Raw genomic sequence first — 24,000 nt, forward strand, 5'->3', positions numbered from 1 at the left:
TAAACACAGTAAAAAGTCTGACAACATCAGGTTTTAGTCCAACCTATTTATTTGATAATATACTCACAAGCTTTCGAGGGACACCCTCTTCGTCAGGTGAATGGAGAGTTCTGGCCTCAGACAGAGCATATAAAGCACAGACAGTTTAGAGATTACTGATTAGAATGCGAATATTAGATTCGCATTCTAATCAGTAATCTCTAAACTGTCTGTGCTTTATATGCTCTGTCTGAGGCCAGAACTCTCCATTCACCTGACGAAGAGGGTGTCCCTCGAAAGCTTGTGAGTATATTATCAAATAAATAGGTTGGACTAAAACCTGGTGTTGTCAGACTTTTTACTGTATTCTCCTGATACACAGGAAAATTCACTTTTTGCCTATTTCTACACTTTGAAATTCTGTACTTCCCCAATGTTTCTCTTTTGTAGATACCCACATTCTGCAAGAAAGTTGATTTTTTGACCTTGTTGTATTGCTTTTCTAGCACTTTGTTTTGCCTTTTTGAAGTCTCATTTGATGAAGACCATGTCTAAGAATTAAACTTTGTTGCTCAAATGGCCTAACTTTAAGACATAATGTTCCCAGGTGAAAGTTTGTAAAGTTTTTGTCTTCTAAATTTTCTTAGTTATATGTCATGTGAGCTAAAAAGATGAGAAAAATTAACTTCAAACTAATCAGATTGGAGTCCAGCTGAAGTTTAATTCAATTAGAAATTATTTGAAAGGGACAAAAAAAAGGGAGACCAATATATCATACATTAATGAGGAGAATTGGATGGTCTGTAGATTAGAATGGCAACATCGGGTGGGATGGTGTAGGAGAGCAGAGCAATTAGGTAGGACAGTGTAATACAACTCAAAGTTTGATTGTTGGAATCTTTCTTTCTGTGAAGGTGAAGTTACAGGAAGCAATAGAGTATGAAGACTTGGGAGAGAAGAACTCAAAGAAGACAGTTGCACTAAATTTGAAGAAAGCTGACAGGTAGGTTTGTGATCATAGAGTAGGATTGTTGACCCAAGCCAGCAGATTAATCATACACGTGGCACAGTGGTCAGCACTGCTGTCTGATTGTGCCAGGGACCCGGGTTCGATTCTCGATTTAGGTCATTGTCTATGTGGAGTCTGCGTGTTCTCCTTGTGTCTGTGTAGGTTTCCTCTGATTGCTCTGGTTTCCTCCCACAGTCTGAAAGATGTACTGGTTAGGTGCATTGGCCATGCTAAATTCTCCCTCAATGTACCCAAATAGGTGCTGGAGCGTGGCGACTAGGAGATTTTTCACTAATTTCAGTGCAGTATTAATGTAAGCCTACTTGTGACACTAATTAAAAAAAAAACTTCAAATTCATACAAAAACTTGCAAGCTGACATTCAAACCAATTCAGTCACCTTCTATGGCTATGGCTTTCTTGTACATGAAGCCTGAACTTTAAGAGTTAGGTTATACACCAGTTACATAACTGGATGTTCTTCCTCAAAGTATGCTTACGATAGCTTTTAGGGGAATGCACTATCTGTTCTCTTTCTCTCCCATGCTACATATATGCAGTAACCCCATTTATCAGTTGCTTTTTCCCTGTGGCTAGCAGCAGGACTGCACTGTCAATTTTCATACGGGAGAAATCTTTCAAGCCCCTTCTAAACCTTGCAGAAATAGTTGTAGTGCTAGCTGTTTCATAGAACATAGAACATTACAGCGCAGAACCGGCCCTTCGGCCCACGATGTTGCGCTGACCAGTTGAAAAACAATGACCCACTAACCTAAACCAATCCCTTTTCGTCCATAAACCTATCCACGGATCTCTTAAACGCCCCCAAACTAGGCGCATTTACAACCGCAGCAGGCAGGGCATTCCAGTCCCTCACCACCCTCTGGGTAAAGAACCTACCTCTGACATCCGTCCTATATCTACCACCCCTTAATTTAAAGCCATGCCCCCTCGTGCTAGCTTTCTCCATCCGAGGAAAAAGGCTATCACTGTCCACCCTATCTAAACCTCTAATCATCTTATATGTTTCAATAAGATCCCCTCTTAGCCACCTTCTTTCCAGCGAAAACAACCCCAAATCCCTCAGTCTCTCCTCATAGGACCTCCCCTCCATACCAGGCAACATCCTGGTAAACCTCCTCTGCACCCTCTCCAAAGCCTCCACATCCTTCCTGTAATGTGGGGACCAGAACTGCACACAGTACTCCAAGTGCGGCCGCACCAGAGTTGTGTGCAGTTGCAACATGACGCTGCGACTCCTAAATTCAATCCCCCTACCAATAAACGCCAAGACACCGTATGCCTCCTTAACAACCCTATCTACTTGATTCCCAACTTTCAGGGATCTATGTACACATACACCTAGATCCCTCTGTTCATCCACACTATTCAAAGTCCTCCCGTTAGCCCTATACTCAACATATCTGTTATTCCTACCAAAGTGAATTACCTCACACTTCTCCGCATTAAACTCCATCCGCCACCTCTCGGCCCAGCTCTGCAACCTGTCCAAGTCTTCCTGCAAACTATGACACCCTTCCTCACAATCTACCACACCTCCGACTTTGGTGTCATCAGCAAATTTACTAATCCACCCAACCATACCCTCATCCAGATCATTAATAAAAATTACAAACAGCAGTGGCCCCAAAACAGATCCCTGAGGTACACCACTCGTAACTGAACTCCATGACGAATATTTACCATCAACCACCACCCTCTGTCTCCTATCTGTTAGCCAATTCCTGATCCAATTTCCTAGATTACCCTCAATCCCATACATCTGCATTTTCTGCAGAAGCCTACCATGGTGAACCTTATCTTCTTGTAGAGATTCTCAAATTGGTTTTCTACATTTCCACTTTGTCTGTCTATTTGTCCATTAGTATTTTTCACATAAAGCACACTTCCTATAAATGTAATACTTTTTTTGCTTTTTTCTGTCAAGCTTCCTTCCATTTGGCTCTTTTTCCCACTTAACTCCCAGTCTACTAAATTTCTTTTAGCTGATGGTCTGGTATACAAATTTACTAGAATTTTCTTTCCTATTTGAGAAGGGTGACCAGTGAACTACTCTAACCATGTAAAAAATTGTATGCTTTCTCCATTTTTTTTTCCTCAGTAACTGAAATATCAAATGAACAAAATTCAATCATACCATTTACAACTTGTGATGTTATGATCTCTGTAGAAACTGATAACTTTTAAACAGCAATTTGAACTTCTGGTTATTAGCTGAAAGGATTTTGTATTTTAAAATAACTTTTACCATATCAATGATTAAAGACAACACACTAACTAAAGATTACTTCAAACCACTGGAGTTTGCTGCTTTGCAGTTTTAATGTCAACTGTGAACCCCATGTTACGTTGCTCCATCTCTTAAATAGACATCCAGTCTCTTGGGGACTGTTTCCAATGGTTTATTCCTGTTATTTTTTTTTCCTAAAACTATCTTTCACCACAAGATGTTTCCAAGAGCATTCCTTCCAGCTTTAGCTAGGCCAGATGTTTTATCTTAACTACATGAATGTACTTGGTCTTCAGATTGAGTCTGAGCTCCCACCCATATTTTGCACGGTGATCGATAAAGTTGCTGCTCGGTTTGCAGGGCTGGCTAATATCCATCAATTTTTGTTCTCCTTTCTGTTGGCTACAGACCACAAGATCAAAACTATAACTCCGACCCCCTCTCTGAAATTTCTGGACATTTAGGGAAGCCTGTAACCTGACCTCAAAATGGATTTCTGTATCTACTTCCCCATGACAATGGGAAACACATTGGGTGGGATACTCCCATAAAAGTTCTAGGTGTTGAATTCATGTAAAAACTGGAGCAAATCACGCTTTTTTTTAGTGGGAGCTTCAAAATGGATCTCCCACACTCTGTGCATTGAAGGGTGCACTAGCGAGAAACTCCAGAAATCAATAGGCGGGGCCTATCCCTGCTGAAGAGGCCAGTAGCAGAATGCTGAGGGGGCCACTGCATATGCACCGATCTGTCAGCACCAAGATTAGCACATGCACAGCCTGCTGGCTTTCCAGTTGCTAGCCAGTCTGATTACTGGTCCATTGACTGACCCAGCAGGACCCTATCTCCCCATCCTGGCCCACCTTGATCTCCTGCCCCACCCCGATGACCAGCCACAATGGCTGGCTGGCCTCCCTCGCCCACCGATCCCGATGCACAATGGCAGCAAGGCCCCCTGTGAGGCCCCATCCCCTTGGCACTGCCCTGTATATGGTGAGCAGTGCCAAGATGCCCCCAGGTGGTGGCACTTTGTGCCTCGGGCAGTGCTGGGGGCCCAGGCTAACACTGCCAAGTTGCAATGCCCAGGGGGCATGCGCCATCTCCCCCCTACCCTGGTGTTGTGTCCGTCCTCCACCCCCCCCCCCCCCCCCCCCCCGGACCCTTGATTGCCCCCCCCTTTACTCCAGTGGGGTCAGGCCACTGCACCCTGCAAGTGAAGATCTATTATAAACACTGCTGGAGTGAAACATTCCTGGTGGGGGGATGAGGGAGAGGCTAGCGAGCTTGGAGATTTCGGTTCTGGGCCTGCTAATAGATTTAAATTTATACTAAAATTACCTGCTGCATCTGTTAGGCATGGAGCTGACAGCACCGGAAATCCATCCCTGGGAGACATGCGGACGCCCAAATGTCTAGCCTGCTGCACTTAAAAAAAAGTGAGATGGGAGAATTGCCCCCATAGCTCTATATTCAATTGAGAAATACTAATCTGTGATCACAACCTTTCATTTTAGAAACAAACTGCAACTGTTTACAACATGATGTGGCTACCACCTTTCAGATTCTTGGGAGATTTATGTTCTTTTCACTGTGAACTTAGAAACAGCTGTTCCCAAGCATCCAGCACCTCCATCACACCAAAATATTCTGACTCTCCCTTTGATCATTGATAATTAAACTGCTGAGGTTTATGGTCAGATAGACCTGAGCAAATGTCACATGACTATTATTTCTCTGAAATTTAAAGATGCAGTCCCAAACTATAAAACTCTTGCAACCAAAATAGTCCTAAAGCATGATAATCCTACAAACCTATCTTAACTAGTATGTAATTATCATTGAGTGAGAACATCTGAAGTCCATGGAGAAGATGCTCCATCAGTCACTGACAACAGTGCAACTTAAATGAGCGCTAATTCTTTACATGGTGTTGCCACTGCCTACAAATTAATAGGAGGTTTAGGAGCTTAAGAGAAGGTAATTGGTAAAACAAGGACTACAGAGGAATAAGCTAGAGACCAGGACCCTGAGGAAGATTAATAGGACTTGAAAGTTCAGAATAGAGAATTTATTTGGGCACGAACCAGGAACATACATTTCCTGCTCACAGTGAGTGACTTATTGTATCATTCACCACAATAATTTATGTATGACACCACTCTTAACTGCCAAACATTCAAAACTTATAGATGAGTTTATGCTGTAGAAAAATCCATTGTTTATATGTAATCATTTTTAACCTGTATCTGTCCTCAAGAACCTATTTATTTTTTATTTTACTGCACTAGAATGGGTTTGATTCTCCTTGTTTTTAAGGTGAATGGGTGTCAACTGTTGCTTTGATTATTGGGCTACTTACTATTTGTGTAAAATCAAAAATGTGAATATCTATTATTTGTGCAGAGAATTGAAGTTTGCTATTAAATTGATAACTGACTTCTGTGTGCCCAATTCACATGATCTTGGTAGATTGACAAATTTCTCCTGAATGCCCTCAAATTTACTCCACTGATACTCCAATCTCTGAGGCAGTAACTAATTCCATCCGTGCTACTGAATAAAATCTCCAATGTGGCCATACCTAAACATAAATATATCAGGCTATTGTAAGCTCATCAAAGCATCAATGAAGGGTCTTCCTGGCATTGTAGGATGGGTCACTGTCATAAAATTTCTTCATCTGTGTAGTTTGGGATCATTACAACCTATTGTGTTATAAGTGCTTTCTATCTTGTTTGTAGTTGTAACTTTGCAGAAAGGGACTAACGTGTGGAACCTGGTTGTTGAGCTTTCTAACTTGCTAGAATAAGATGCATTGGTTTGAAATATGAAAAGAAAGGAACTGAGTAAATTCTAGAAACTGCTGCATTTTGCCTCAGAGTGCTCTTATTCAACTAAAATAAAGCATAATTAGCGGAACAAAATTCTTATTTTTAGTGAAATTCTTTTTTTTTACTATTTTTCTTTTAGATATTTTCATGGTCCAACTCCTGTTCAGTCTCAACAATACGCATCTAGCCAGGATATCATTAACTCGGTCCACTGTATTCAACAAGAAATGGTTAATTACAACCCCAGTCTTGCTCAGGTATGATCAGCAAAATAAGCATAAATATTTTGTGGCTGTGCTGAACACAAATCATCTTGTCTGTGTTTGAGTTTCAACAGGCCAAAAAGAGGAGCAGAGTAGAATGAAACTTTGTAAATGAAAACTAAGCTGCATAGAGGGAATGAGACACATCTATACTTCATCTAATATTATTGCTCATTTATGTCAATCTCTCATTTAACTCAGCAATGTACTGAGAGCAACATAAGAATACAAAGAAATAGTGAACTGTGGCCAAAGATACAATAGTTTGCTTCTGTGGCAATTAATATATTATCATTTGTTATACTATTGAATAGTCAAAATAGAGATTGAATTAATAAGGACATTGGATTCATCATCTTAGGGATTGATTTTTGTAACTGTTCATCCATAAACCTTTGCTCCAAGCAGCTCTTTGAACTTTACAAGCAGTCCTTGGACCTATGACAAAATTAATTTCTGCGAACCATGTGTTAAGTCAAAACATCGTAACTCCGAACCGATGTTTCTTTTGGGAAAAATGATAAATTGTGGATTGGTTCCTGAATCAAGGCTTGATACCTTATTTTCAATGAAATAACCCAGACTTTTGTACTCAACCAATTATAAATGTGTGATATCAATATTAACATATTATATTAATATTGCTGATATAATGACATAAAACAACCATAAAAATGTATGTACTGTATAGTGTTGTATAGTACTATCCATTAAACATGACTTTTAAATGATCTAAAAAGCATAGACACATTTTTAAAGCCTTAATTTGTCTTCTTCATTCCAGGGCTCATAGGTGGGTCAGGCTGGGTGAGCTTTTCAGGGGAAGGACTCCTTTGAGATGATCTTGCTGGACTTTTTGAGAGTTCTTGATTTGACATTTTGAAAGCCCCTTGGTTGGAATCTTAGGATTCTTGGCTTCAGAATTTTCTGGAGTCGTCTCAGCTTTCTTAAAGTGTCCATGGAAGTTTGGATAGATATTCTCCTCCTCTTCTTGTACATGTTTTATATGCCATCATTCGTTGATGTACTGCATTTCAATGTTGCAGTCATGTTCGTAAAAAAGGGACATGGTAGCTTCCAAATATTGAAATGCCTCAGCCAACACGTACTGTTAAGACATTGTGCAGAGGAATTTCTTCAACAGTGGATGCACCACCTCTTCCTCTGCCACTTTTTGCTTTTCCAATTCAATGAAGTCCTCGTAAGTTATTTCTTCAGACTGTGATGCCAGTAACTCATCAACATCCTCTGGTGCAATGACAAAGTTGAATTATTTGCCCATTTTACAACATTCTTGGTCATCTCTTCAGCAGTAGTCATTAAAACCTTGGAAGTCATCCTCAAACTCTGAACACATTTTTCTCCAAACACCTTGATTGTGTGATTTTTATTCCATGCCTCACCTATGTTCTTAACTGTGTGGTAAATGTTGAAGCCCTTCCAAAATTTCTTGAGAATTGGTCCACCTTCTTTCTCAGTTGCCCTGATGGCCTGGGCAAATGTGCATCTAAGAAAATAGGCTTTGATAGACACAATTACTCCCAGTTCATGAGTTACAACAATGAGATGGTGTTAGGGGCAGAAGCACTCTGATGGCAGGATGCATGTCATCAAGAATGATTTGATGACCAGGAGCATTGTTGAGCAGTAAAAATGCTTTAAATGCAACGTTGCTTCTGCTGCAATAATCAATGACGCTTGGTACAAAATGCTGATCAACCAACCTCAAAGATGTTCCCATTGATCCACCTTATGATTGGATTTCCAAATCACTGGGAAAAATACCTTGGACTATCCTTGAAAGACCTGGGATTTTCCAAATTGTATACAACAATGTTTTAAATTTAAAGTCACCCACAGCAGAAAACTGAGCCTATCTTTAGCATCTTTGTAACCTGGTATGGATTCCTCTTCTTTGACAGTGTAGATTCTTGATGGCATTCTTTCCAAAAGAGACCAATTTTGTCAAACTAAAAACTTGCCAAGCACAATACCCTCCCTCTTCAATGATTTCAGCCAATGTCTCAGGAGAAGCATGAGTGCCTTTCTCATCAGCACTGGCAACTTCACCTGAGACCTTGATGTTAAGCAAATTCGTCCTGATTTTAAAGCACATGTTATGCACCAGGCCAGCCAGGCACTAAACTGTTTAAGATCACGGTAAAGGCTCAAGAGAGGAAGCAGAAAGTCAGCTACTTGTTGCTCCTGAGAAGCGTACTGCTTTACTGAGTTGACGAGGCTGAAAGGATGGAGTAATATTGCGTCCGTGAGAGAAACCACTCAGCTGACAAATGGACTTGAGCTGTGTCGAGGCACCATCTCCATCTCTGATCTTTGCCTTCCTTTGAAAGCTGAATTTGTATGTTCGACCCTACAAGTAAAACTGAGTCACTATTTCTTCCTGACAATCTGCTCGGGTCCACATAACATTGTGGCAACTCCACTAGCAACAGCAGAAGATCCTCAATGTGGTGATATCATTACTTTCCCAACCATCGTCATACTGTGTGATATTCATTACGAATTCAAAATTGATGTAGGGGTATATAGCCTGGCTGAGGCTGCAAATGTAACTAACTCTTGAGAAGTGGCGAGTGTCAAGATCTGAGGTCACAGCTCCCAAGAAGCTGCTGACCTCTGTTACTAAATCAAGCATGCAGTCACCTACTGCTTATCCTGCTGTTAGTAGTTCTATATGCACCAGCAAGTTGTGTTGGTTGGGTCACACAAAATCACACTAACAGCTCTTGGCAAGGACAATTTTCCACTGGACAAAATGATGTTTGGAAATGTCAGACAACTGCTTGGAGATGAGTTTCAGGACTAGGTTCCTTTCCTATCTCCCCTTGAAGGCGCCTCCTATTTGAAACTCCAGGGCCATTTTCACTTTACTCTGGAGCATTCGGGATTTCTAGCTATGAGGATGTGAGTGGGTTTGGTGCCCAGCACTGTTGCTGGTTTTTGCTGTCTGGCAACAGCCTTTCCTATAGGACCTATTCCAATGAAGAGAAACACTAGAATTTGGGTGTATTGACTTGGCCAGCTGCACCAAGGACAAGATTGAACCTGCCAGCAATGAGTTCTGTTCCCGGCCCAAAATGTTTGAATTGATCATAGTACGACCACTGTGCAAAGATGACCATGACACACTCATTGTTAAGTGTAGACACAATTTTTTTTAAAGTCAAGAACTGGCTGTCGGCTGACACAAAACAAGAGAGAAACCTGTGGACGGAGAAACTTAACCAGGTTCTGATCAAACTTGGAACATGGCAACTAACATTACACTCTTTGGTATCCAAGGATGGAATCTGAAGCTGGCTTTATGGTTTTCCAGCTTGACAGGGCAGCTTCTCAACGTGAGGGGAAAGAGTTTGATATTGAGCGCCATGCAAGCAGTTGCCTGTGTACACAACCACTGAATTGCTGTTAAGAAAACCCTTGCCTAACCAAAATTAATCTAAAGAACAAGTAGAGGGATTGAATGTTCTTGAACTTGATTCTTCCCCTTCTTCCCCAGTGCTTCCTTTTATCTCCTGAAAATGTTGACATGTAACCTGTATTAGAATTTGAGGTTAGTAGCCACTCTGTGATCTATGATATTTCTTTTATTGATTGCATGGAATTCAGGGAGTCTGGTTTAATTTCCAGTTGTCCTTGCTGAATCTGTTAGTACAATTTGGATTTTCCTGGTATCTACAAAAACTTTGTTTTATTTTTATGGTAGCAAGCTCAGTTTTTTTTGGGATTGATGTTGTCACTATTTTCATTAACTCTTAAAAACTTCCTGGAGGATACAGCTTTCAAATTATGCTGGTACTTGTATTGACGTAAAATGCAACTCCATTGCTGCTCTGGATTTGAGTGACTGGGAGAAGAGAAAGGAGAAAATAGTTCAGAATGGTTAGATAACCACATTTTACATTTTCTGCATCTTTCATCAATGCAAGATTACAAAGGGCTAGCCTTGCATACTGTATATTTGCAGTACATTACATTGGCTTTGTATAACTTATGTAGTCTATTTCTACTGTCACAGAGTAGTATGTATCATTTTAACTGTCCTATTCTACTCTTAAAAAAACCAGTCCAAAGAATAAATATTTGGATAATTCTGAAAAGAAAAATCCCCTATTTGTATTGAGAAGCTCAGCATTAGAACTCATCGTCTGTTGCTTCTTTAGGTCATCATAAAGATTCCTACTCTCTTGCTGAATTATGCCTAAACTCTCAGGTTTACAGCATTGATCTTGGTCCTCCAGCCAATTAATTTCTTTAACCTGAGCAATAAATCCAGCACATTGCTTAATTATCACAATTGATTGCATAGGAGCTGAATCCTTAACTTGTTCCTTCAAATGGCAGCTTCCAAAATGACCACTACCACCTAGAAGGACAAGGGCAGTCGACACATGGGAGCATCACCACCTGGAAGTTCCCCTCTAAGCCAGTCACCATTCTTGGGAATATATCACCGTTCCTTCGTTGTTGCTTGGTCAAATTCCTGGAACTGCCTCTCTAACAGCACTGTGAGTGTACCTACACCACTTGGACTGTTGCAGCAATTATGGATGGGCAATGAATGCTGGTCTAGCCTTTGAAGCCCACATACCTCGAATGAACTAAAAAAAAAATTCTTAGCTTGTCTCTCAGCATAGTCACAATAGTTGTTTGGGGGATTTCCAAAGCTCTACCAATTTCAGTGTGCATCTCACCTTTTCAGACATCTTAATTATTTTTATTTTTGTTTCAGTGTAATTGCTCTACGTTTCTTTGAAGAAGATATCTCTTGCACAGATTTGCATTTTTCTGCCATTATTACAGGCGAAGAGATTACATTTTAAGAAAGAGTTTGGAAAAACAAAGGCATCAAATACTGCAGAAGGGCATCGAACAACAACTGAACATTGAAACACATGTATGAATGCCACTGAACAGCCTATTCGTGTTCCTATGCTCCTAATCAAGAGCAAAGAACAAAAAAAAAACAAAGAACAACCCAGCACGGGAAACAGGCCCTTCGGCCCAACGAGCCCGCGCCGCCGCATCACCCTACACCTATTCTACCCTGCATGTCTACAAATGGAACCCCTAACTTAGCCAGATTCAGGGGGGAATAGTGTCAATTTGGTAAAACCAATCAGCCTAAGAGCACATCTTTGGGGTGTGGGAGGAAACCGGAGCGCCCGGAGGAAACCCACGCAACCACAGGGAGAATGCGCAAACTCCCACAGACACAGGCCCAAATCCATGTATCTGCACAGCTAGCAGTGCTAGTCACTGAGCTGTTGCGGCGCCCGTCTACCGGTCCAGGATCAAGCACACACACCGACACGAAGTACTAGGCCACTCTCGGAACTTCCAAGAGCAGCCCACGCACGACCCACCATGTGCATGCCCCTCGTTTGACACGAGGTGGAATTCCACCTGCGGAATAAAAAGACAAAAACGTTAATCTTACAAGCCTGCTTTTCCGGTGTCTCCTGAGGTTCTAACCTTATTTAATAGCCCCTACCATAACCCTCCATCCTCGTTTCACTCATGTGTCTATCTAACTGAACCTTAAACGAGTCCAACGTTCCTGCCTCCACCACCCTACTCGGTAGCGCGTTCCATACCCCCACAACTCTCTGCGTAAAGAACCTTCCTCTCACTTCCAAATTATACCTCTCCCCCCTCACCCTTATGGGTGATTTTTCTTTCCTTAACACTGGGGCAGTTTAGTGCTGCTGTTGCAGCTGCAATAAAAACAGTCCTGGTTATTTCTCACAATTCAAGTGGACATAGTTTTGAAAATTTCACATATGTATTATTATACTCTTTTTGTTAATAATAATACTGGACTGTGTAGTACATTATAAACATAAACTGTAGTACAACTATTATACTTGAATCCACTGAGCATTTTTTTCAAATTTGGCTTTATGATGATACATATGAATTTTCTGCTCACAACTCTACAGCATAGTTCAAAATCTAAAGCAATTCACTGACATTTTCCTTGCACATCTGTTGGTCAGGTTCTGTCCAGTAATATGGCAAGCAGTGCAATTAGTGACCTATCGCCTGGTGGAGTGCTCATGCAAGGGGGAACATCTCAAGCCATAAATCGTGAGTATCTGTTCTTATGCACACTTGTCAAAGTTCTGTGCAAATGTCACTAATGTTTCATGATTGTGTGACTATATCTAAGAATCCTCACTATTCCCACTATCGGTATATGTACAACATAGTATAACATAGCCTCCCGCAGCCAAAGATGTGCAGGTTAAGTGAATTGGCCATGATAATTTCTCTCTGTGTATGCAAACAGGTGCTGGAGTGTGGCGACTAGGAGATTTTCACAGTAACTTATTGCATTGTTAATGGAAGCCTACTTGTAACTAATAAATAAATTTTGTGCCCCTGGAAACATTAAATTCTGCTTTGCGTTGCTATTGTTGCAGAGATGATGCCAAGTGATGTCCAGATGGAACTCAAACACTTGTATGTGGCAGTGGCAGAGTTACTGAGACACTTCTGGTCCTGCTTTCCTGTCAATACGCCATTCCTTGAGGAGAAGGTGAGCAATTGACCTTTTTTGGAAAAAGTTAAAGCCAGAAACTTAAAACACATAGCTCAATCAATGCATTGTTTTGGGAAGTTAAAGCATCACGGATGCTTTAAAACTGTTTCTAAATTACAAATTCTGAAACTGCAACAAAATAAATCATAAAATTTACATTGGACCTATTTGCAGCTCACATTTACATGAAAATGTCTACTTGTCAAAGAAAACTTTAGTCAATACTTTCATTTTGACAAAATTTTTCTGAACCTTGAAGTATGCTGAAAACATTTTGATTTTAGATTCTAACTCCTTTTCAAAGTTGTTTCTTTTTTTCTTTTGCTACTTATTATACTGCAGTTTACATACATACTTGTATGTACGCTCCTTTTAAAGCAACCTGTATTTTGTGCCCATCTTAACATGTGCCATTGTATTTGTACTCTACCAAAATTTATCTTTAAGTTATTTTTGGGTAGCATTTTCTCTTTAGATTTAATGTTTTAGTCATGATCAGTATTATGGCAATTGCCTTAACCCCAACCCAGATTTTAAAACTGCCGTTACTTGACATTAAATATGCAGTCACACTTGTAAAGACTATGGACCCTATTTTACCATTTTGATTCTACGTGCTGGGCGGATTTCAACCTGGGAGAATTTCAGATCTGACTTTTAGACCTGTTAAGTCAATTTAAGTACATGCAAATGCATTTAAATGGCTGTATGCCCTTTTTGGATATGGTCCCAATCACCATTTTCAGGCCCTGGTAAAGGGGGAACTGGTGCGGAGACGGGTACAGATCATGCTACTCGCCTCACCCCCGACTTTACCAAGTTTTCGTGCCTGAAAACGGATGCAACATGATGGTAAAATCAGACCCTGTGGGTTGGCTGGTGGGGGAAAGAATACAATTTGCACAGTTGATGTGAAAGATATTGTTTTGAGATGGGTAACGGGCTTATAGTGGAGGCAAAGTAGAGAGAGTTTATAAGTAGAAATGCTTGACCCTGACAATAAATGGTAAAAGTGTTCATGTTTCTCAGTACTGGAATTCACCCCTCTTTGTCCACTGCAAAAATGTAATAAGAAAGAGCTAAGGGTCATGTTACAGATTGAGATTAATACTACCGATTGTTGTTGAATCTTTGAGTGCCCAAACAGTTTGACTTCTCAAAGTGGAAACTATTTATATCATAACTTCTGCAAAAATTTGAGTGTTTCCTTAATTTTCTTCCCTCTTCTGAAGGTAATGTCTTTCACTATTGCTCAGCTTCATGGGTACAACTATTAGCTGTCTCTTACCTCACTTAAATAACCACTTGTCATGTGTAAGCCTAACACACAAGTGTTGACAGGCTGTTTGTCAGTGGAGGGTTGAGGTCAGTTCTGTCCTCAAGAAAACAGGGAATTCTGGATACAGGTCACTGAATAGTGATCAGGAGCATGAATCTTCATTCATGTCCCTGACCTGCAGCCTCGGAGCATTGGGCTCATTTAAAGCGCTTCAAAGGCTGTCTCTTGGCTGAGATCAACTAAAGCTGAAGTCTGTGTTGAAATCTGCAACTTTCTGATTTGTAGGGTGGTCTATTAATTTTTGTTGTCAAATATCATATGCTACGTAACCTGTATGTAGAATGTAATACCTTTGAGTGTCAGCGTAGTCAAAGGAATCAAAATATCCAGGTTGAAAACATTCATTAAAGTATTGGAAGAAATATTCCTTTTTTATCTGATCATAGTGGCCCCATTGGGGTTAGTATGACAAGGTATAGCTGAAGTACACAATGATCACAGGCTTGATGGGCAGAATGACCCATTCCTATTTCTTATGTTTAGTGCTTGGAGAATTTTTTTGTGTGTGCAGTAATTCTTGCTGATTTTTGGCAGGAGTTTACTCAATGGAGAGATGTAATTTCTTTTGTCTGCTGTGGCAGGTTGGGAAGATGATGAATAACTTGGAGAGATTTCAGATGACAAAACTAAGGCCATTCCGAGAGAAGCTGCAGAAGTTATACATCAGTACAAACGTGAGTCTCAGCAGTTGTGGGCACAAACATGGTTACGCTGGTGGGACAGAAGGAGAAATGTGTGCAGAAGGAAAAGCAACCAACAGGTTGTGCTGCACATTTGATTCAGAAGTTGCCTCAGATGTTGGGACAAGAGGATGTTTCGGCTCCTAACATCTTTAATGTTGTTGGCTGCTTTGAACGCAATGTAAAATACAAGATCCCAAACTTTGTTCTGTCAGTTCTTTAGGTACTCACCCAGAGTTGCAGTTGTTATAATCATGCTTTTACACAGATGGTATACTGGCAGCATTCACATTTCATCTTATTAATACGATGAGGGCAATTGCACCTCCAATGCTATTTTCCTGTCTTTTTTCTTGAGTTCTCAGAACAGCTTCCTGAGCCATTGTAAATGTAAGCCTCTATTCTGTTGACTCTCAAGGGGTCCATCAGGACCATCACCAGAGAAGAAAAAAGGGGAGAGTGGCACTTGGTGATTGTGAAGTTCTGGCCATTTTTATGGCATGCTAAAAGCATGTAAAGGTTGGAAAAGTTTCCCATCTTGTGATGGCATTAAAGCAACAAAACCCAAGGTCCATCCATCTTTACTCATCTGGTTCAACTAAAAGTAACTTGGAAAATCTTCAATAGTTCCATCTCCTTGATGGAGATATGCTTTCGAAAACTTCCTACTAGACAAGTTTAGGAATTTTGTAACAAGTGCTTCCCAGAGCCACATTATGTGGAAGTACTGAGCTTTTTTTTACATCAACTGGTTCATACTTATTTTATCAGAGAATGATGCTGCACATTTAGCCCATTGTGCTAGTGCTGGTGAGTGATTCACTCCCCTCTCATTTCCCCATAATCCAGCAGTTTTTTTCCTTTATTATTTATCTGATTTCCTTTTAGAAGTTATTGAATCCTCTTCCATTAGCTTTTCAGGCAGTATATTCCAGGTCATCTTAACTCACCGCATAAAAAGATTTCCTCATTATACCAATTAAACCTCGAGTTACCAACCCTTTAGCCACTGGAAGCAGTTTCTCCTTATTTACTCTGTCAAGACTGTTTATGATTAAGAACATCTCTATGAAATCATCACTTAACTTTCTCTGCTCTATTGAAAAGGACCTCAGCTTCTCAGTGTCTTCATGCAATTTCATTCCTGAGACCAGATTTTCGTAAATCTCCTCGACATCCTAAGATCTTGACGTTCTCTCTCAACTTGTCCTGCCACCTTCCAAGCTCATGTGCTTACAACCCTAACCCTTTCCTCATTCTTTCCACCAAAATGAATTCACTCTACTTCTCTGCACTATTTTTTATCTGTCGTGTCTACTCAATTCATCAATCCATCTATAACTCTCAAATATATTAATTTCCTCCAGCATTTGAGTTTTGAATCGTCTAGAGTTTTGAAATTATACCCTATATATATCTATTCTGCCACTTCCCCTTTACTTCTATGGCCTTTAATTTTGCTAACAAGCCTATTATTTGGTATTTTATGAAACATCTCTTGAAAGTCCACCTATGTGACATCGGTCACACTGCCTTCATCCACTTTCTCCATTACTTGATTTAGAATTCGCTCAAGTTAGCCAACATAATTTATCTTTAACAAATCCATGTTGGCTTCCATGCGGTAATTAATATTTTTCCAAGTGCCAGTTAACTGTGTCTCAGAGTAATGTCTCTAACTAACTGTTTCCGTGTCACTGACGTTAAGCTATTTGGTCTATAATTGTTGGATTTATCCAATTATTTATCCAATTTATTTGACTAGTTTTATTATATAAAATATTTTGCATTCCATTTTTAATGTTAGGTGCTAATCCATTCTCATAGTGACTCTTAGCTCCTCATTTCCTTTTTCAGATATCTTCTGTACTTCTATATTCAATTTGGTTCTCTTTTGTATTCTGCACCTTATATTTGTCATAAGCCTCAGTTTATCTATCCCGTTTTAACCCCCTTAGTCATCCAAAAAGCCCTACCTTTGGATTCTATCCTTTCCCCATCATGGGACTGTATTAATTCTGTACCTAGACTATCTCCTCTTTGAAGACTCCCTGTTGCTCATTTAGTTTTACCTGCAGATCTTTGATTGCAGTACACCTGAGCCAGATCCTATTTAACTCACTAAAATAACCATCCTCCAACTAAAAGTTTTTGCATCATTCTTTGTTCTTTTCCATAATTATTCTAAATATAATAAATTGTGATGCCTATTTCTCAAACATTATCTGAATTTATTCCCCAAAACAAAATCCAGCACTGCTTCCTTCCTCTTTTGGTTGGAAATACACTGAATAAGGAAGTTCTCTTGCACAGATTTCAGAATTTCCTTGCCTTGCCCTTTTACAGTGTTTCTATCCAATTTACATTAGCATAATTTAAGTCCTCCCTTATCACTATTCTTGTTCTTACATTGTTCTCTAATTTGCCTCTAGATTAGCTCCTCTGTCTCAATCCCACCATTTGATGGACTCTTAATATGTACTCAGCTGTGTAATATAGCTCTACAGTTTCATAATACTAACCAAATGGATTCTAACTTTGATTGAACCCTTTGGTGCAACATTTCTTTCCAGTGATGTAAAAGTATCTTTGACCAATATTGCCCTTTCCCCATCTTTCTCAAAATATTACAGTTAAGTGCTTTGCTTTTTTTTTGTACCACGTCTCTTATTACCACTATATCACAATCCCATGTGGTTATTTGTGCCTGCAGTACACCAAGCTTTTTATCTTGCTCCAAATGGTGGACCACAGTTTCTCAATCTGTGATTTGCAAAGCCTGTCAAAGTGGGACATGGTGATGCATCATTGTGCAAATTTCAAGGAGATAAGATTAAAAAACAATACAACTGGGGGAACTTAACCAATTGAGGCTGATGTCAGAATGCTGGGCCAATAATCATTCTATTGACATTGTGATCACAAACTAGAAAACAATTAGTAGAGCACATTTCCCTCTTGTAATGTTTGGCAGAATTAGGAAGATCTGAATAGGGAGTAGCTGCCTTTACAGTATTGATAATGATTCTTGAAGCTCTTCCTTTTCTTTGTCCTTGAGAAAGTTATATTCACCACCCTTTATCTTTGTGCTGGTAGAACAGCAACAGCATGAGATCTGAATATAGTTGGCAAGGCCAGCTTTGTTGTCCGTGGTTAACTATTCTTGAAAAAGTGGTGTGGTGGTAAGCCACCTTCTTGAACCATTGCATGCAGTGGAGGTACATCCAAGTGCTTTTTGAAGGGAAGTTCCTGGTTTTGACCCAATGGTAATGAAGGAACAGCAGTATATTTTCAAGAACGGATAGTGCATGGCTTGGACTGACTCTTGCAGGTGGTGGGGACCCTAAGCAGCTACCTCCTTGTTCTTCCAACTGGTAGAGTTTGCACTGTTGAGCGTGTTTTTGATTCAGGATTGACAAATTGCTGCAGTGCATCTTGTAACTGGTGCATACTGATGACACTGAGGTGGTGGAGTGAATGTTTATGGTGGTGGATCGGGTGGCAAACAAGTGGGTTATGTTGTCTTGGAAAATGTCGAGCTTCTTGAGTGTCGCTGGAGTAGCACTCATCCAGGTAAATGGAGGTATTCCATCAGATACTTAACTTGTGCCTTGTAGATGGTGGACAGGCTTTGGGGAATCATGAGCTGAGTTATTCACTGCAGAATTCCAGCTTCAGTCTTGCCCTTTTAGGCACAGTAATTATGTGGATAGTTCAGTTCAGTTTCTGGTCAGTGGTAACCTTGAGGATGTTGACAGTAGTCCTGGTAAAACTCAAACTGCATGTTGGTGAGGTGAGCTGGTTATTGTTGAGTAAGTGGTGTTCGATAGCATGGTTAATGACCCCTTCCATCACTCTGCTGATGATTGAGAGTAGACTGATAGCAGTGGCAATTGGCTAGATTGGTATTGTTCTACTTTCAAAACCAACTAAAGCTGTGCTTAGCCTTACAAATCTTCCCAAATTTGATACATTGATTTTAAAACTTGAGTGATTATATCATGAAATGTGTTGAATGAGTGAGTAAGGACCTTGTAATTTCCTTACCAGGGTTTCTTTAGTCCACCAAATACACTCCTGATTTGAGTGGACAAGTGGAAACATTTGTGTTGGAAATTGACTTTTCACCATCACTGAGCGCAATCTAAAGACCGATACAATGTCACATTTTGACAAGAGAATCTACCCAATGACCCAATATAGCACTGATCCTTGGTAATCTTTTCTATCTCCTCATCCCTCCTCATGGAAACTCAGTGTGAGTTAAATTCCAGGGCTAATTGAGAAATGTTTCTCCAGTCAACCAAAAGCACAACATGGGCTCAATGTTAGTATTTATATGTGTGGCTTGAATTCTTTGTATATAACTGTTTATATAACATAGATTACGTAGAATCATAGAATCCCTGCAGTACAGAAGGAGACCATTCAGCCCATCAAGTCTGTACTGACTAGAATCCCACCCAGGCTGTCACCCCACACATTTACCTTGCTAATCCCCCCGATACTAGGGTCAATTTAGCATGACCAACTTAATCTGCACATCTTTGGACTATGGGAGAAAACCAGAGCACCTGGAGGAAATCCACGCAGATAAGGAAAGAATGTGTAAACTCCACATAGATGATGATCCGAGGCTGGAATTGAACCTGGGTCCCTGGCATTGTGAAGCAGCAGTGCTAACCACTGTGCCACCCAGCTGTCATAGTGAAAACAAAAAATGCTGGAAATGGATCAAGCAGCATCTGCAGGGAGAGAAACAGAGTTCACGTTTCTGGTTGACAATTTTTATCAAAACTGGGAAAGGTCAGAAATGTAATACCTTTTAAACAGGGAAAGAGAGGAACATGGAAATTGGCCATTCAGCCCATCGAGTCTGTTCCACCATTTAATGAGATCATGGCTGGTCTGAACTTCATGTACCTGCCTTTGGCCCATATTCTTTAATAACTTTGCTAAACAAAAAAATTACCTTTCTCAGATTTAAAAGTAGCAACTGATCTAGCATCAGCTGCCATTTGTCAGAGTTCCAAACCTTTACCACCCTTTGTGTGTAGAAGTGCTTCCTAACATCTCTCCTAAACAGTCATTCCCTAATTTTTAGACTATGTTCCCTAGTTCTGAAATCTCCAAATCAGTGGAAATAGTTTATCTACCCTTTTTTTTCTGTTGGTATCTTGAAGATTTGGATCAGACCACTCCCAGCCATCTAAATCCTAGAATAAACAGGCCTAATCTGTATGACCTCTTCTCATAATTAAACCCCTGAAGTCCAGATATCACTCTTGGAAACCCACACTGCACTGACTCCAAGGCCAATATATCCTTCCTCCAATGTGGTGTCTGGATCTGCTGACAGTACTCCAAGTGGGGTTTAACCAGGTTTTGGTAAAATTGCAACATAACCTCTATGTCCTTATACTCGAGTCCTCTAGATGAAAAGGCCAGCAATCCATTAGCCTTACTGATTATTTTCTGCACCTGTTTGTGGCACTTTAAAGTTTATGCACTTGAACCCTGAATTTTATTTGGACATTGAAGTTAAATCAGTCAAAGTAATTAGAAAGTATTCTGATCTATCCCTTTTCAGTCCAATATGTATAATTTCACACTTGCTTAAATTGAAATCCATTTGCCACAGTTTTGCTCATCCATCCGGTCCGTCGATATGCCTTTGTAAATTTATGCTATCATCTACACTGTCCACAATGCTGCCTAACTTTGTGTCATCAACAAATTTATGACTTTCAGTGCCCTTATTCCAAGTTGTTAATAAATAATGTGAACAATTGGGGCCCTAACACAGATCTTTGTGAGACACCACTAGTCACATCCCAACAATTTTAGTACCTACCCATTATCCCTCCCTCCTGTCCCCTGCCACACAACCAATTTCCTAATCATGTCAGTAATTTACCCTCAATTCTGTGGATTTCTACCTTGGTTAACAGTCTCTTATGTGGGTCTTTATCAAAGGCCTTCTAGAATCTGTATAAGCATCATACATAGATATTCATCTATCCATTACCTTAATCACCTCCTCAAATTTAAATGAGATTTGTCAAGCATGCCTTACTTGTTGTGATTTTATGCTGGCTGTCTGATTAACTGAACATTTTTCAGGTGTTCACTTACCCCTTCCTTGATTATAGTCTCCAACAATTTCCCCACTACACATGTTAAGCTAACAGGTCTCTAATTCCCTGGATATCCTCTTTTGCCATTCTTACACAGTCAGAATGGCATGAACAATTTTCCAATCCAGGGGACAAATCCTGAATCTGGGGAACTCTAAGAGGTTGTAGTTAGGGCATCTATAATGTGCTCCCTACTTTAAACACCCTTGACTGGAAATTGTTAATCCTGGGGATTTGTCACTCTTTACTTCGATTAATTTCCTCATTATCAATGTTTTACTTACATGAACTGTATTTAATCCCCGATTTCCATGGGACTTATGGCAAGCTATCCCCTTTTCAGCTGCAAATGTTGAGGCAAAGTATTTAACGTATTTACTACTTTCCCATAGTTATTAACAATATCCCCACTTTCATCTTTATGGGCCGATATTGCTCCTGACCACCTGCTTTCCCTTTATGTAACTATTACATTTCTTCTTATTGATCTGGATGTTCCTTGCCAGTCTTCTGCTATAATCCATTTTAGTTGCTCTTATAAGTGGCTTTGTGGCCCTTTGTTGGTCTTTGTATCTTTTCCATTCAGTAGGACCTGTGCTTTTTTTTTACATTTTGTAAGCTTTGTTTTGTTTAATTCTGTCCCTTATCTCTTTAGTTGTTCATGGCTGTTTTTTTCCGTGAGGATGTGCTTTTGCTTCCTGGGGGTATAAATGAGATTTTTCTTTAAATATCCTTCACAGTTATTCAGTTGTTTACCCGTTAGCAGATTTTCCCAGTATAGTGCAGACAGTCTTCATCTAATTTTCTAACCTGCAATGGTCAGTTACACCCCTTTCTCAACTGAGTAATTTGGTAAATTGCTATGAGCTATGTTTAGTGGGTGGACTAAGAATAATATTGAATTTAATGCCTTTAACGCAGTGAACAGTCTCAAGGTGCTTAACAGGATTATCAATAGGATTTGATACAGCTACAGAAACAGATATTAGTACATGTGACCAAAAACTTAGTAATGGGTAGATGTATAGGAGTATCTTAAAGGAGGAGGCAGAGTTATAAAGGCTGAGTTTTAGAGCCTGGCCAGCAATGGTAAAACACTGGTTAGAGCCCATCTGAACATTATGGTCCATTATGAGTGTCATGCTTTAGTAAGTAAATTAGAGCCTCAGCAAAGGTGCAGAATGAAATAATACTAATGATGAAAGACTTGAGTTACAAAGAGAAACTAGGTAGCTATTAAAAGAAAAAATTATTAAGAGGAGATTTGATTGAGATGTTCCAAAAGAGCAAATTGAGCAAGAGGGGTCAGTAATTAGAGAGCAAATTTCAGGTAATTAGGCAACATGGAAAAATCTGCAGAGTGAGTGACTGTCTGAAAGGGTAGTGGAGGCAAGTTAATTTTCAAAACAAAATTGGGAGACGGACAGTAGGGATCTGGAGATGACTGTCAATTATTGGCACCTTAAGCAGTATTGTCAGTGTTGTTCAGGCTTGCAGTAGACAGTGTCTGTAATGAGCATGTCCACTTTTTCTTGAGCAGGTCAACTGTGTGATGCAGGTGGTATAATTTTAGCCTGGATTGGATTGTGAGGTTTTGCTTCGTGTTCACATTGTTTTTTGGTTGTCTTACAGTTGACTGGTCATTTAGAAGATATGCTACAGGTAGCCTTCAGTAAGTTCCATGCCTGGCAGTCAAAACGAATGCTGAAAAAGACGTGATGCTGTATTGTTTTGAGATGTTTGAGAGCAAGAGATTGAATTACCTGCAAAGTCCCAGCAGAAAATGCTACCAGCTCACCAAACTGCTATGCTGGACAGGGAGGTGAAAGCCCTGCAACATTGAAGAGACTCAATGTAATTTACAGAGCTGCATATTGGGAGAAAGCAATTCAATAAGATGGACCACTTGGGGGTGACTCTCACCAACTGACCAAAACAGAAGAGAGCTACAGGACTAATTCCTGTATAACACAGCTTGGGGAGGCAGTGCTTCTTCGGTGCACAAAGATCCTGTCAAATGATAACTGAGTATATTTAGAAATGGTCTTTCTAGCATAAACATTTTTTTCATTTTTGGGTACAGTTTTAAACAAGAATGGCACAATGTAAATGTGAAACTTTTTCAAAGTGTAGCCTGCTGTTTTTGGATCCTGTTTGTAACTAAGGAGATGGAAGATGTGGATATTTTAAATAAAGAATAAATGTGAAATTAATTTGAACTTTCTCAAATGAGTTATCTTTTATATTAAGAAATGTCTTGTGATTAAAAACAATTTCTGTAATTGCACACATTGAAATGAGAAATGCTTTTTCACTCAAGAACATGCTGACTCAATATAACTCAGGATCCCTGGATCACAGACGTTATTCTACCCTTGGTTTTATACAATGTTTACTAGTCACCCTAACACTTGCAATAGTAAGCTACCCAGAATTGTGTTCCCATTCCCAAATAGAAACTTACATACTTGCAGACCTTCCACAACATACCCATTATTTTGTCTGAGAATTCACTGTTTGGTTTGCATTAGTGTGTTCCTTTGGGCTGCACTAGAGTGCTTAAGTTGGAGTTTGGTGACTGAGAATTTGGTAAAGAGGGAAGTGATCCTTCCATTTTCTACATTTCCTTAGTCTCAACTTGCCTCTTTGCGTTGTGGGTTTCCACTGTAGTAATGCAATTTCAGAGAAAGACAGCCCAAAAAGCAGCAGAGAACATGAGCCAGGAGTTTACAGCTGAAATCTAAAAGTTACATTATAGGAGTCATTAGAAGTTAACTGGTTGGTAAGTGTAGGCCTTCCTGGAATTGCTACAGAGAAGACATGAGTAGTAAGTGACAAGTAGGTTATTACACCATATTGTAGTAAATACTTGAGGGGGAATTCTCCGGCCATTCTTGCTGGTGGGATTCTCTGGTCCCGCTGGCAGTGCACAGCATGGGATGACCTC

At 39.9% G+C, this 24,000-nt stretch overlaps 1 protein-coding gene and 1 pseudogene across 3 annotated transcripts in view; both read left to right on the plus strand.

Moving 5' to 3' along the window:
* gtf2h1 (general transcription factor IIH, polypeptide 1) overlaps positions 1–23,260 on the plus strand; it is a 58,450-nt gene extending 35,190 nt beyond the window's left edge. For all 3 annotated transcript variants that reach the window (XM_080190390.1, XM_080190389.1, XM_080190392.1), the window contains 6 exons: positions 894–982; positions 6,209–6,326; positions 12,353–12,443; positions 12,779–12,894; positions 14,818–14,910; positions 22,686–23,260. In XM_080190390.1, the coding sequence (XP_080046516.1) occupies positions 894–982; positions 6,209–6,326; positions 12,353–12,443; positions 12,779–12,894; positions 14,818–14,910; positions 22,686–22,772 (594 nt within the window). In that variant the 3' untranslated portion in view covers positions 22,773–23,260. The remainder of the gene's footprint in view (positions 1–893; positions 983–6,208; positions 6,327–12,352; positions 12,444–12,778; positions 12,895–14,817; positions 14,911–22,685) is intronic.
* Positions 8,164–11,467, plus strand: LOC145343897 (anillin pseudogene; annotated as a pseudogene).
* Positions 23,261–24,000: the final 740 nt, after the last annotated feature.

The sequence above is a fragment of the Carcharhinus amblyrhynchos genome, chromosome 6 (assembly GCF_965287045.1).
Source record: "Carcharhinus amblyrhynchos chromosome 6, sCarAmb.v2.hapA, whole genome shotgun sequence".
In the NCBI taxonomy this organism is placed as follows: Eukaryota; Metazoa; Chordata; class Chondrichthyes; order Carcharhiniformes; family Carcharhinidae; genus Carcharhinus; species Carcharhinus amblyrhynchos.